This window comes from Silurus aristotelis, assembly GCF_946808225.1.
Source record: "Silurus aristotelis genome assembly, chromosome: 8".
In the NCBI taxonomy this organism is placed as follows: Eukaryota; Metazoa; Chordata; class Actinopteri; order Siluriformes; family Siluridae; genus Silurus; species Silurus aristotelis.
This window is the reverse complement of record NC_139581.1, coordinates 1,796,918-1,811,780: the sequence shown is the minus strand read 5'-3', so window position 1 is coordinate 1,811,780 and position 14,863 is coordinate 1,796,918. Positions and strand designations below refer to the sequence as shown.

Below are 14,863 nucleotides of genomic sequence, written 5' to 3'. Positions count from 1 at the left end.
CTACTCCATGGGGATCATGGAGAGAACCAAATTGCTTGGAGGTCATTTGGCAGAGAACATCTCCTGGTCCCTCAACACCGGCTCCGAAACAGGGAAAGCCCAGCAGTATCTCTAAATTTCTGAGAAAGCTGAGTAAGACACAGCTTCCATCACACATTCTCACAACCGTCTACAGAGGGACCATCGTGAGAATCTTGAGCAGCTGCATCACTGTTTTGTTTAGGAACTGCATCGTCTCTGATCACAAACCTTTAAGCGGATAGTGAGGACGGCTGAGATGATCATTGCCGTCTCTCTTCCTTCCATAATGGACATTCACACCACATGCTAAATCCATAAAGCCACCAACATTGTGGCTGACCAGACACACACCCCTTACTCACACACACACACACACACACACACACACACACACACATCTCACGCACACTCTTCACTCTCCTGTCTTGTGGAAAGAGGTACAGAAGCATTCAAGCCTCACATCCAGATTGTGTAACAGTTTCTTTTCACAAGCCATCAGACTCCTCAACATGAAGGGACTGGAATGACACACACATTCATCAATGATAAACAAAAACAAAACTCTGGACTGTTTAGATCAGAAAGTATCTCCTGGTGTAAGACTACACTGTTCCTTAGAAGCCTGAACTCTCTTGTGTTTAAAGCCACGCCCACTTTGTGTGTCACACTATTACACACACAACAGGAAGTTCATTCCAAAGGAAATGAGATTCAGAACTTGTAGCCCCCTCTCTCTCTCTCTCTTTCTCTCTCTCACACACACACACACACACACACAACCCCCCCCCACACACACACAGCAACAGCAGCAGCAGGAAAATGGCAGAAGCCAGTATTTCAGTAAATCAGGATCAGTTCATCTGTGCAGTGTGTCTGGATCTCCTGAAGGATCCTGTAGCTATTCCTTGTGGTCACAGTTACTGTAAGGTGTGTATTAATAGCTGCTGGAATCAGGAGAACATGAAGAGCATCTACAGCTGCCCCCAGTGTAGAGAAACTTTCACTCCAAGGCCTGTTCTACGCAGGAACAACATGCTGGCTGAAGTGGTGGAGAAACTGAAGAAGACTAAACTCCAAGCTGCTTCTCCTGCTCACTGTTACACTGGACCTGGAGATGTGGACTGTGATTCCTGCACTGGGAGAAAACACAAAGCCGTCAAGTCCTGTCTGGTGTGTCTGGCCTCGTATTGTGAAGATCATCTTAAACCTCACTATCAGTCTCAGGCTTTTAAGAAGCACAAGTTAGTTGAAGCCTGTGTAGATCTCCAAGAGAAGATCTGCTCTCAGCACGACAAACTGATGGAGATCTACTGCCGTACTGACCAAAGCTTCAGCTGTTACTTGTGTATGACGGATGAACATAAAGGCCATGATACAGTTTCAACTACTGCAGAAAGAAGTAAAAAACAGGTGAGATCTGAACATTAATTTATGAATTTACAGAAATCTTCTGTTTCTACTGTAAATTCTGTTCAGTGAATTTACTCGGTTCTGAGGTGAATTTGTATTTACTGTTAGAGGATCGTGTGTAAATACGTGTTAAACACGGGCGAGCAGTCAGTGCACTTTAAACAGCCTTCATACAGCTTTTTACAGCTAAAGTGCACAAATCAACAGATGATATTTGAGATATATATGAGAGATCAGATCTATTTATAAATGCACACAGACACACACTATATAGAAACATCATATCTGAGAACCTGCATCTCAATCAAATAGTAAGTGATGCTGTTAGATTTTCTACCCTTAATGTTTCTGTAACAGGAAAAACAGTGACATTTCAACCAGGTGCCGTTTTCACCCAAAACCAAAGAGATCATGTGACACCTGCTGAAGAATGTAGTTTAATAGAACTTTTATACTTTGCATCTCCTTTTAGCAGAATTAGTTCTAGAGACAATATTAAGAACTTTTACTATAATTCTGTAAAACACAATAAAATCTATCTGAAATGTATTTTATTTGGTCTCAGAATGAGTTAAAGGAGGAGCAGAATAAATCCCAGCAGAGGATCCAGGAGAAGCAGAAGAAGGTGCAGGAGCTGAAACAGGCTGTTGATACTATAAAAGTGAGGAATAAACACACACACACACACACACACACACACACACACACACACACAGACAGTGAGAGTTCAGTATATATATATATATATATTGTGTGTGTGTGTGTGTGTGTGTGTGTGTGTGTGTGTGTGTGTGTGTGTGTTCTAACAGAAGCGTTCACAGGCAGCAGTAGATGATAATGAGAAGATCTTTAATGAGATGATCAGCTCCCTGGTGAAAAGGCGCTCGGAGGTGACGGAGCTGATCAGAGTTCAGGAAAAAGCTGATCTGAGTCGAGCTGAACAACACCTGAAACATCTGGAGCAGGAGATCACTGATCTTCAGAGGAGAGTCAGTGATCTGGAGCAGCTTTCACACACACCTGATCACATCCACTTCCTCCAGGTAACACTCACTGTCTGATCTACAGAGGGCGCTGTTCCTCACAAAGTTTCCTCCTAAAAGCTCATTACAGCAACAATAAATGATCCTGTGTGAGATCACAAGTGTGTCTTTGGTCTGATTCAGTCTGAGATTTATTCGTTTTTTCTCCTCCACTTTTCTCCTTCTCTATGATGTGTTTCCTCTCTGTAGAGTTTCCCGTCTCTCTGTGTTTCTCCTGGATGTGACGACTCACCCAGCTTCACTGTCAATCAACATCTCTCATTTGATGGAGTGAGGAAATCTGTCTCAGATCTAAAAAAACGAGTCGAGGAAATCTGTCAGGAGGAATTCAACAAAATCCCTCCACAAGGTAAACAAATAGTTGTGTTGGAAATGATTTATTTGTATATCACAGTAAAGAGGGAGAGAAATTTCATGGAACAGGAATAAGTGGAGGTCACGTATGCAGAAGAAGGTAGATAGCGTTCTCCTCTGAGTGTGTTCCACTGCCTTGTGATACAGCATGAGCAGCAGATTGTAAAGATGCAGTTGTCTGGATTCTCATGTCTCTGAGGAAGCAGGTATTAGTGTTTCCTCTCCCCAGATGATAACTGACATATAAGTAGAGCTGTCTGTTGTGGCAGGTGACCAAAAAATGGAATTGCATCAAGATAAACTCACCTGACAGTCAGAAGAAGTCAAGTCAAGTTCATTTCTATTGCGCTTTTCACAACAGACATTGTCTCAAAGCAGAAATCAACAGTGAAGGTGAATGGTGTGTATTTATCCCTGATGAGCAGCCGTGGCGACTGTGGCAAGGAAAAACTCCCTTAGATGTTATGAGGAAGAAACCTTGAGAGGAACCAGACTCAAAAGTGGAACCCATCCTCATTTGGGTGACATCAAGAGTGTGATCATAAGTCTTTCAACAGGGGTTTCCAACAGAAGAACTAATCTAGAATATCATAGTTAATGCTTCAATTAAAATCTGGAAAGTTTCCTCCAAAATTTCATATTACTATTTCTTCTTCCGGCTTTCTTCCATTAGGATTCGCCACAGCAGATCATCCGTGTCCAATCTCCCCTGTCCTCTACATCTGCCTCTTTCAAACCAACTACCTGCATGTCTTCCCTCACCACATCCATAAATCCTCTTTTCCTCTCCCCGATGGCTTCATCCTCAGCATTCTTCTATCCCATACCCCATGTCCCTCCTCTGCACATGTCCAAACCATCTCAATCTCACCTCCCTCACCTTGACGCCAGAACATCCTACATGTGCTGTCCCTCTAATAAACTCATTTCTAATCCTGTCCATCGTCGTCACTCCCAATGAACATCTCAACATCTTCAGCTTTGCTACCTCCAGCTCCACCTCCTGTCTTTTACTCAATGCCACTGTCTCTAAACTATACAACATCTCAGGTCTCACCACAGTCCTATAAACTTTCCCTTTCACTCTTGCAATTAAATTCAATTCATGGTTATTTGTATTGAGCTTTTAATAATGAACATTGTCTAAAAGCAGCTTTACACAGATAATGTGGTGATAAAAATTAAGATGTTCTTTATAAGTAAGTTTGTCCCTGATGAGCAAGCTGGTGGCGACTGTGGTGAAGGAAAAACTCCCTGAGATGCATAAGGAAGAAACATTAAGAGGAACCAGACTCAACAGGAAACCTATCCTAATCTGGGTTGCACCGAATGTCAATTTATTACAGATGAACTATGTTGAGGTGCAGTGATGGTGGTCAGAAGCAAACTGTAGTCCTGAGTCAGTGTAGCAGACTGTTGACATTAACTACAGTCCAAATCCATCCTCAAAGCTCCCATTCTTACTCCGGAATTTCATGGATCCCCAGGGCATTGATAAGAAACCGTCCCCAGCTGCAAAGAGTCGCCTCCAATTGAATAGAACACTATCCAGAGGCAGACCAGGACAAAGTGGGCAGATACGAGGAGGGGAGAGAAGCAGGAACAGTGGTCACTGGAACCTTGAGAGCATGTTTAACTCGAGAGAGAGAGAGAGAGAGAGAGAGAGAGAAATGAATAAAATGAAGGACAATATTCAGAAGACTGCTGAAGTAGTGACTCTCATGCCAAAGCTTATTGACTCCTCATATTTCTGAATTGTGTTAGGAATCCTGTGGAGACGAGTGAATAGTGAAAGAATAAATGAAGCCATAAAATCCTTAATTTTTACCTTTATTTTATTTAAATAAAGTGGAAAGATCCGCGAAGGAAAGAGGGGCAGGAACAGTGGTCACTGGAGCCTCAGGAGCATGTTTAACTTGACCGAGAGAGAGAGAGAGAGAGAGAGAGAGAGAGAGAGAGAGAGAGAGAGAGAGAGAGAGAGAGAGAGAGAGAGAGAGAGAGAGAGAGAGAGAGAGAGAGAGAGAGAGAAGAGGGTGACAGGAAGAGAAGGATATGAATTATTACGTGTCCTTATTGTTCTATGAAATTTAATGTCATTGTGCAGTTTGGACTCCGGCAAGACTATGGCAACATAACAAAGGGATAACCAGAAGGTAACACAAACATGAGGATCTCTTGGATAAGAGATGACCCACCACACCACCGTCAACAAACCTGAGTGAACGTGTGAGAGTGAGGAGACGACAGCATACAAATATCCCAATTCACCAAACACTCTATATCCATGATCCCTCCAGATCTGAGCCTTTACCTCACAAACACCTACTGACTAAAGACTCCACTAAATAAATGTGTTCAGCCTTGACCTCATAACTATGGGGTTTATAAGAGAAAGATCTGCCCCCTGCTGTAGTCTTTATTATTTTAAGTACCAACAAATAGCCTGCACCTTTTGATCTAAGTAGGCGTGGAGGATCATACTGGTACAGAAGTTCACTCAGATACTGCGGCGTGAGAGCGTTAAGTGCTTTATACGTCAGTAGTAGTATTTTATAATCAGTGTGAGCTGTAATTGGGAGCAGTGTAGATGATTAAAACAGGGCTGATGTGATCATATTTTCTAGATCTAGTGAGGACTCTTGCTGCTGCATTCTGAACTAACTGAAGCTTATTTCTGCACTTACTCCAACACCCAGACAGTAAAGCGTTACAGTAGCCTAATCTAGATGTTACAAAAGCATCTACTAGTTTTTCTGCATCCTGTAACGACATCATATTTCTAATTTTAGCAGTATTTCTAAGGTGAAAGAAAGAGATCCTGGTGATATTATTCACGTGAGCCTCAAAGGAAAGACTCAGGTCAATAATCACACCAAGGTCTTTGACAGCCGTACACGTTGAAACAGAAACACCATCCAGAGATGCTACGTAATCGGAAGGTTTTCTTCTAGCTGCATGTGGTCCTAGTAAAATACTTTTGTCTTATCTGAGTTGAGCAGAAGGAAGTTATCAAGCATCCACTGTCTAATGTCCTTTACATACTTCTCAACATTGTTAAGCTGATCTCTCTCATCTGTATAATTTCACCCATGTATAATTTTATGTATAATGTATAATGAATCAGTTTTCCCAGAGGCAGCATATTTAAAGAGAAAAACAGTGAGCCTAAGGCAGATCCTTGCGGAACACCAAACTTTACCTCAGAGAGTGAGGAAAACTCACCATTTACATCAACAAACTGATAGCTGTCAGTCAGATAAGACCTAAGCCAGGAGAGAGCTGTTCCCTTTATTTCAACAATGTTCTATTGTCTAGCAAGCAGGAGATTATAATCAATGGTGTCAAAAGCTGCACTAAGGTCAAGCAAAACAAGTAAAGAGACTGTCAGGGATCCCCCTGCCACACCCCCTCAGCGGCTCTCTGTCAGTTGCTCCCGGCGCTAATCACTGACTCCTGTTCCGCATTACCCGGTCCCCTTTATAAGCACACGCTCCGACCCCACTCGCTGTCAGATCTACATGACAATACCCTACAAGTCAATACCCTACATGACAATACCCTCTACATGATCAGAGGCCAATAACAGGTCATTTACCACCTTAACTAGCGCCGTCCCTGTGCTATGATGAGGCCGAAATCCTGACTGATACATTTCAAAAATGTTATTTCAAAGTAGATGTGAGCAGAACTGTTGTGCCTTTTAAAGAATCTAGGAGATAAAGACGAGGTTTGATATTGGACTGTAGTTGGACAGCTGACAGGTTGAAGGTCAGGTTTTTTAATTAGTGGGTTGATAACTGCAGTTTGAAGGATTTAGGTACATATCCAGTGCTGATGAAAGAGGTTATACATTTTTTTTTTAACAGGTTCAATTACCTCTGGAGCTATCTGTTTAAAGAAACTTGTAGGCGAGGGATCGAGAATGCAGGTTGATGATTTTGATGAGGAAATAAATGAAATGAAGTCGTTCTCTTGAATAGGAGTGAAGCTTTGTAATTGATGGTCTGTTATAATTACACTGCTGTCTACAGGGTTATTTATAAAATAGTTTTGATTTATATAAATCATCTGGATTTTGTTCCTGATGTTTTTAAATTTATTATTAAAAAAGTTCATGAAATCATTACTACCTATTGATGGTTTGCATGTGATTGCAGTGCTTTTATTTCTGTTAATTTTGCTACCGTGCTAAATAAAAATCTAGGATTCTGCTTGTTATTTTCTATGAGGGTGGAGAAATATGCTGATCAGCAGCACTAAGAGATTTTCTATAGTTTAGGAGGCTCTCCTTCCATGCTATTTGAAATACTGTCAATTTGGTTTGATGCCATTTACGTTGTAATTTCCGAGTGGTATGTTTTAAGGTGCGCATATAATCATTATACCACCGTGCTGATTTTTTTCTCCCTGATCATTTTGGTTTTAAGGGGAGCTCTATCATCTAGAGTTTAACGGAATGTTGATTCTGGACATTCAGTGGGCCAGTCAAGCTCTGCAGGGTCAGACGGAGATCTTTTGATTAAGATTATTGATAAAACTTGCTGCTGTAGTTGACGTGAATGTGCTTAACACTGTAATGTAGCGAGGTACTAATGCAGTGACTGAGGCAGATTTAAAAAAAGATGAGGTAATGATCTGAAATAGCTTCAGACTGTTGAATTATGACTACATTTTTTTTATTATATAGTTTATAGTCAGTGCTTTTAATGTGAGAGAAATAATATTCAACAATCTTATCTTTAGATCAGAGGTGTTGCTGTGCATTTAGTCCTAAATAATTTAATGTTAATCAGGTTACTTAAACAGACTTTCTGAGAATTTCTACTTTAGTTTCGCTCAGGGGACAGACACAGTCTCAATATGGTGAATCCTGAGTGACGACTCTGTGCAGCTAGCAGACGGTGGGTTTAGCCTGTCAGTCTGCTCCCTGGCCTTGGCTCTGGACAGTCAATGGTTAACTAGTGCTGTTCTGAGACTATGACCTATACTACAAGAAATTAGAGCAGCACCTTCTCGAGTGGCATGGATACCGTCCCGCCCTAACAGGCCAGCCTTCCCCTTAAAATTGCACCAATTATCTAAGAAGCCCACATTGTTTTTGGAGCACCACTTGGACATCTAGCAGTTCAGCGACCATAACCTGCTGTAAGCTACATTGCCACACTTCATTGGGATGGGGCCATAGCATGTTACTGCATTGTAAATTGCCTTCGCTAATTTACACACCTCTATAATATTACTCTTAGTAACCTCTGACTGTCGAAGTCGTATATCATTAGCTCTATCTATCTTAATGAACCTGTGCTTTCCAAAAAATCTAAGCTGACCTGCTATGTCCGTCACCCTGGCTCTCGGTATACACCTGACCCGTGCTGCTGGTGCCCCTAAAAGTCTCACTAATTTCACATGCCTCAGAATAGAGTCTCCTAAAACCAGAGCTCTTTTAGGTTTCTCAGCAGGTGCTTTACAGAGAAGAGCAAACCTGTTGGACACGTGAAGCAGAGAGGAATGGTGCTCCCGTGAGCAATCCTTAGCACTAGCTTTGGCTTTACGAGTATGCTGCCGAGTCCTTACCCTCTCGCCTCGCTGCGAGGGCTCTAATGCTGGAGTCGGGGAATGCTAACTCCACCTAGGGCATCCAGACTTTCTCCTGCAGAACCTGGACTGCTCTTGCACTCACTTCTTCTCTCTATACTCTGGATGCGCTCCTTCAATGCTAAGATCTTCTCCGTCAAAGAGCAAACTAACTTACACTTCTCACAAATAAATTTATCACTAGCAAATGGAGAAAGACTGACTAAACATGTCACACTTCACACACTGAATGAGCTGGATGTTCGCCATAGCAGAGAAATTACGTACCTTAATGTGGTTACTGTAGTTTCCGTTCGTAGTTTTGATGGGAATGGCCTCCACTCACTGCTTTTAAACAGGGAACAAAGCGCTCATCCAAAAGAAAAAAAGAGAAGAAATGGAGCTGACGGAAAATAGAGAATGGAAGAAATCAAAACGATATTTTGAGATTTTTAAGCGACGAGAGAGAAAAAATAACAAAACTGTACAAATTTGAACGCAGATACTCTTCTATCACAAATCACTCCTGCTATCACTCTTCTCCACCCACTCCACCCTGCCTGCACCCTTTCTTCACTTCTCTAACACACTCTCCATTACTTTACACTGTTGACCCCAGGTACCTGAACTCCTCCACCTTCTCCACCTCTTCTCCCTGCAACCGCACCCCTCCACTGCCCTCCCTCTCATTTACACACATGTACTCTGTCTTACTCCTACTGACTTTTATTCCCCTTCTCTCCAGCGTGTACCTCCACCTCTCCAGGATCTTCTCCTTCTGCTCCCTACTCTCACCACAAATCACAATATCACAACTTCATATTTATGATGTAAAATGTTTCCACATCATTTTTCAGTCTCCATTTTGTCTCTGTGTCTCAACAGCTGCAGCAGTTCAGATGATTTTACCCTCAGAACCAAAGAGCAGAGCAGATTTTCTGCAGTGTAGGTGTAACACACACACACACACACACACACACACACACACACACACACACACACACACACACACAGACACACACACACACACACACACACACACACACACACACACACAGACACACACACACACACACACACACACACACACACACACAGTGTGAACATGTCTGTATTGATGATCTAAATCTGATCCATTTCTCCCTGATGACTGATGATGTGTAATATTTAAAATAGTTCATGTAGAGCAGCATTAGGAGAACAGAAACACACACAGGTGTCTCACACACACTTATTATAAATCCTGTGATTAACATCAAACCTGTGCACATTTTATTGTTCTAGATTTCTGTTTTCTGACTCTGGATCCCAACACAGCACATCCTCAACTCATTCTGTCTGAGAAGAACAGAACGGTGAGACGCAGTAATACAAAACAGCGATACTCTGATCATCCAGAGAGATTTGACTACAGGCCTCAGGTGTTGTGTAAAGAGAGTGTGTGTGGATGCTGTTACTGGGAGGTGGAGTGGAGCGGTTGTGGTGTGGACATATCAGTCTCATATAAAGAGATCAGCAGGAAAGGACGGGGTTTTGAGCATTTGTTTGGACACAACAGTCAGTCCTGGAGTCTGGTGTGTTCTTCTTCCTCTGTCTACTTCTGGCACAATAACATTAAAACTGAGCTCCGAGGTCCAGCGTCCTCCAGAATAGGAGTGTATGTGGATCACAGTGCAGGAACTCTGTCCTTCTACAGCGTCTCTGATACGATGAGGCTCCTCCACAGAGTCCACACCACATTCACTCAACCTCTATACGCTGGATTCTGGATAGATTATAACACAGTTATGAGATTTTGTGATCGAAAATGAAACTGCATGTAAAGAATCTGTAGAATTTAGAATTTTTTTTAGAATTTAGAAGTAATGAAGTACAAATACTTTGTTAGTGTACTTAAGTAGATTTTTCTGGTATCAGTATTTTACTTCACTATTTATTTTTCACTATTTACTATTTAACTTTTAACTTTCACTCAATAAATTTTGACACAAATATCTGTACTTTCTACTTTTTACATTTTAAAACCAGACTCGTTACTTTAGTTTAAATTTATTTGGTGAAATGTCAATATTTATTTTTCTCATTCCATCAACATATTTCTTGTAATCTCCTGTCTCTCACACCACACAGACGTAGACTAGTTTCTGAAGCTCACAATGAGCAGGCAGAAGGCAGTAAGAAGTCTGGGGTTAACGTGGATGAGACAGAGGGAGTCAGTGATGAGAACATGACTGAGAACAGAGACATTCCTGATCACATGATCATCATCATCTTTTCTCTGCTTTTGTTCTATATGGTGTCTCTTTAGTCTGAATACATTTATTAGAGAACAACATTAAATAGGGCTGTCAAAATAAACGTGTTAACGCAAATTCATTTTAACAACATTAATTTTATTAATGAGTTTTCAGTTTGAGCATTTTTATTAAAAATATAAATTAAAATCTTCAAAGCGACACACGTATGTTGTTTGTTCTTTTTTTACTCATATATACTGTATATATATGAATAAAAATAAACTCCACCAAAAATTATTTTTTCATATTAAGTAGAGTATCTAAACTTGAAAAGTATTAAACTAAGTTACATTTAGAACAGATAAAAATGTACAAATTAAGTTTTGTTTAATGTTGAGTGAACCCATGATGGTCATGCAATTAATCGTGATTAAATGTTTTAATCGATTGACAGCCCTGATATTAATCTGATGTGAGGTTCAGTTCCAGCGTGACACTAAAACAGGTAGTAATAATCACTAGTTTTTACTGAGGAACATGTCGGCGCCCAAACTTCTTTACTGTAGCCTGAGTGAAAAAGTGCAGTCAGAACATCAACTTTTACCAGAATCTTTTAAAACCTCAGTATCTGCACTTCTCCTGAGTGAAGGATGTGTGGACTTTTAACATCTCTGTTCTAGAATGAAGGTAAATGTCCAGAGATGTTTCTCACGATTGTGATTATGGTTTAAAATAACAGAGAGAGAGAGAGAGAGAGAGAGAGAGAGAGAGAGAGAGAAATGAATGGAGACTTCTGAATTAGTGACTCGTTTATTTTTTATTTTATTTAGCTTTGTGCTGATTTACTTATTATTCCAGTTAAATATTATTAATAATTTTCAATTCAATTCAATTCATTTTTATTTGTATAACGCTTTTAACAATGAACATTGTCTCAAAGCAGCTTTACACAGATAATGCGGTGATTAAAAATGAATATGTTCTTTATGAGTAAGTTTGTCCCTAATGAGCAAGCCGGTGGCGACTGTGGCAAGGAAAAACTCCCCGAGATGGCATAAGGAAGAAACCTTGAGAGGAACCAGACTCAAGAGGGAACCCATCCTCATCTGGGTTACACCGAATGTCCATTTGTGGCAGGTATACAATGTTGCGGGGTGCAGTGATGATGATCAAAAGCGAAGTGTATTTCTAAATCAGTGTAGGAGACTGTTGACATCAACTACAGTCCAATCCATCCTCAAAGCTCCTGTTCTTACTCCGGAATTTCATGGAACCACCCAAGGCGTTGATGACAAACCTTCCCCAGCTGCACAGAGTGGCCTCCAGTCAAGGAGAACACTATCCAGAGGCAGGCCTGGATGAAGTGGGAAGATCCACGGGGGGGAGAGGGGCAGGAACAGTGGTCACTGGAGCCTCAGGAGCATGTTTAACTCGACCGAGAGAGAGAGAGAGAGCGCGAGAGAGAAAGAAGAGGGTGACAGGAAGAGAAGGATATGGATTATTAAGTGTACCTATTGTTGCATGAGAGTTAAAGTCACTGTGCAGTTTGGACTCCGGCAAGACTCGCTATAGCAGCATAACTAAAAGGGAGAACCAGAAGGCAACACAGACATGAGGGATCTCTGGGATAAGAGACGGCCCACCACACCACCATCAACAAACCTGAGTGAACACGTGAATGTGAGGGGACGACAGCATACAAATATCCCAGTTCACCAAACACTCTATATCAATGTTCCCTCAAGATCTGAGCCTTTACCTGAGAAAAAATCTACTGATCAAAGGCTTGACTGAATAAATATGTTTTCAACCTCGACTTGAACACTGAGACTGTGTCTGAGTCCCGAACACTGATAGGAAGGCTGTTCCATAACTGCGGGGCTTTATAAGAGAAAGATCTGCCCCCTGCTGTAATCTTCATTATTGGAGGAACCAACAGATAGCCTGCACCTTTTGATCTAAGTAGGCGTGGAGGATCATACTGGTACAGAAGTTCACTCAGATACGGTGGTGCGAGACCATTAAGTGCTTTATATGTCATTTGTAGTATTTTATAATCAATGCGAGATTTGATTGGGAGCAGTGTAGACTGATTAATACAGGGGTGATGTGGTCATATTTCCTAGATCTAGTGAGGACTCTTGCTGCTGCATTCTGAACTAACTGAAGCTTATTTATGCACCTACTCGCACACCCAGACAGTAAAGCGTTACAGTAGTCTAATCTAGAAGTAACAAAAGCATGAACTAGTTTTTCTGCATCCTGTAACGACATCATATTTCTAATTTTAGCAATATTTCTAAGGTGAAAGAAGGCGATCCTGGTAATATTATTCACGTGAGCCTCAAAGGAAAGACTCGGGTCAATAATCACACCAAGGTCTTTGACAGCCGTACACGCTGAAACAGAAACACCATCCAGAGATGCTAGGTAATCTGAAAGTTTGCTTCTAGCTGCATGTGGTCCTAGTAAAAGTACTTCCGTCTTATCTGAGTTCAGCAGGAGAAAGTTATCGAGCATCCACTGTCTAATGTCCTTTACACATTTTTCAACATTGTTAAGCTGATCTCTCTCATCTGGCTTTGCTGAAATATACAGCTGTGTATCATCAGCATAGCAATGGAATCTAATACCATGTTTATGAATAATTTCTCCAAGAGGCAGCATATATAAAGAAAAAAGCAGAGGGCCTAAGACAGATCCTTGAGGAACACCAAACTTTACCTCAGAGAGTGTGGAAAACTCACCATTAACATCAACAAACTGATAGCGATCAGTCAAATAAGACCTGAGCCAAGAGAGAGCTGTTCCCTTTATTCCAACAACGTTCTCAAGTCTAGCAAGTAGTATAGTGTGATCAATGGTGTCAAAAGCTGCACTAAGGTCGAGCAAAACAAGTAAGGAGACAAAACCCTGATCAGAGGCCAATAACAGGTCATTTACCACCTTAACTAGCGCCGTCTCTGTGCTATGATGAGGCCGAAATCCTGACTGATACATTTTAAAAATATTATTCATAAGTAGGTGTGAGCAGAACTGCTGTGCTACAACCTTTTCCAAAATTTTGGCTATGAAGGGGAGATTTGATATTGGTCTGTAGTTGGACAGCTGACATGGGTCAAGGTCAGGTTTCTTAATTAGGGGGTGGATAACTGCCAGTTTGAAGGATTTTGGTACAAAACCAGTGCTAATGGAAGAGTTTATTATTTTTAAAACAGGTTCAATTACCTCTGGAATGATCTGTTTAAAGAAACTTGTAGGCGAGGGATCGAGAATGCAGGTTGATGATTTTGATGAGGAAATTAATGAAATTAAGTCATTCTCATGAATAGGAGTAAAACTTTGTAATTGATTGTCTGTTATAATTACACTGCTGTCTACAGGGTTACTTGTAAAATAATTTGGATTTATATTAACTGTCTGGATTTTTTGCCTGATGTTTTCAATTTTATTATTAAAAAAGTTCATGAAATCATTAGTACCTAATGATGGTGTGCATGTGAGTGCAGTGCTTTTATTCCCTGTTAATTTTGCTACCGTGCTGAATAAAAATCTAGGATTATGCTTGTTATTTTCTATGAGAGTGGAGAAATATGCTGATCAGCAGCACTAAGAGATTTTCTATAAATTAGGAGATTCCCCTTCCATGCTATTTGAAATACTGTTAATTTTGTTTGACGCCATTTACGTTCTAATTTTCGAGTGGTCTGTTTTAAGGTGCGTGTATGATCATTATACCACTGTGCTAATTTTTTCTCCCTGATCATTTTGGTCTTAAGGGGAGCTACATCATCTAGAGTATAACGTAATGTTGATTGTAGGTATTCAGTGGCCCAGTCGAGCTCTGCAGGGTCAGACGGAGATCTATCTAATATCGTAATTTATGGAAGATTGTTAATAAAACGAGCTGCTGTAGCTGACGTGAAAGTACGCTTAACACGATAACGTGGTGAAGTAGTAATGCAATGACTGAGGCAAATTTTAAAAGAGATTAGATAATGGTCTGAAATAGCTTCAGACTGTGGAACTATGACTACGTTTTTTATTTTTAATCCAAATGTTAACAACAACAATATAATCTTTGATGCATTGTTATTGCAGCATCAGCTTTTTGTTTCTCTCACACTTATTGTGTGCATGTTTTTTCCTTATTAACTGTAACTGCCATGACATGATATAATCGTGCATTTTAAAAAGTTAGTAGTGCCCCTTTTTGAAATACGT

At 40.8% G+C, this 14,863-nt stretch overlaps 1 protein-coding gene across 1 annotated transcript; it reads left to right on the top strand.

The window, feature by feature from the left end:
• The first annotated feature begins 713 nt into the window (after nucleotides 1-713).
• LOC310729598 (E3 ubiquitin/ISG15 ligase TRIM25-like) lies at nucleotides 714-10,860 on the top strand. Its single transcript, XM_083547991.1, has 6 exons — nucleotides 714-1,431; nucleotides 1,997-2,092; nucleotides 2,241-2,474; nucleotides 2,664-2,823; nucleotides 9,288-9,347; nucleotides 9,687-10,860. The coding sequence occupies exons 1-6, from the start codon at nucleotides 841-843 to the stop codon at nucleotides 10,211-10,213; spliced, it is 1,668 nt and encodes a 555-aa protein (XP_083404117.1). The 5' UTR covers nucleotides 714-840; the 3' UTR covers nucleotides 10,214-10,860.
• Nucleotides 10,861-14,863: the final 4,003 nt, after the last annotated feature.

What these genes read in the sequence shown, in the direction of transcription:
- LOC310729598 (XM_083547991.1), top strand. Translation starts at nt 841, where the DNA reads ATGGCAGAAGCCAGTATTTCAGTAAATCAGGATCAGTTCATCTGTGCA. An exon ending in ATCACATCCACTTCCTCCAG is followed by an intron (nt 2,475 to 2,663) that starts GTAACACTCACT and finishes TCCTCTCTGTAG; the next exon opens with AGTTTCCCGTCTCTCTGTGT. An exon ending in CAGAGCAGATTTTCTGCAGT is followed by an intron (nt 9,348 to 9,686) that starts GTAGGTGTAACA and finishes TTATTGTTCTAG; the next exon opens with ATTTCTGTTTTCTGACTCTG.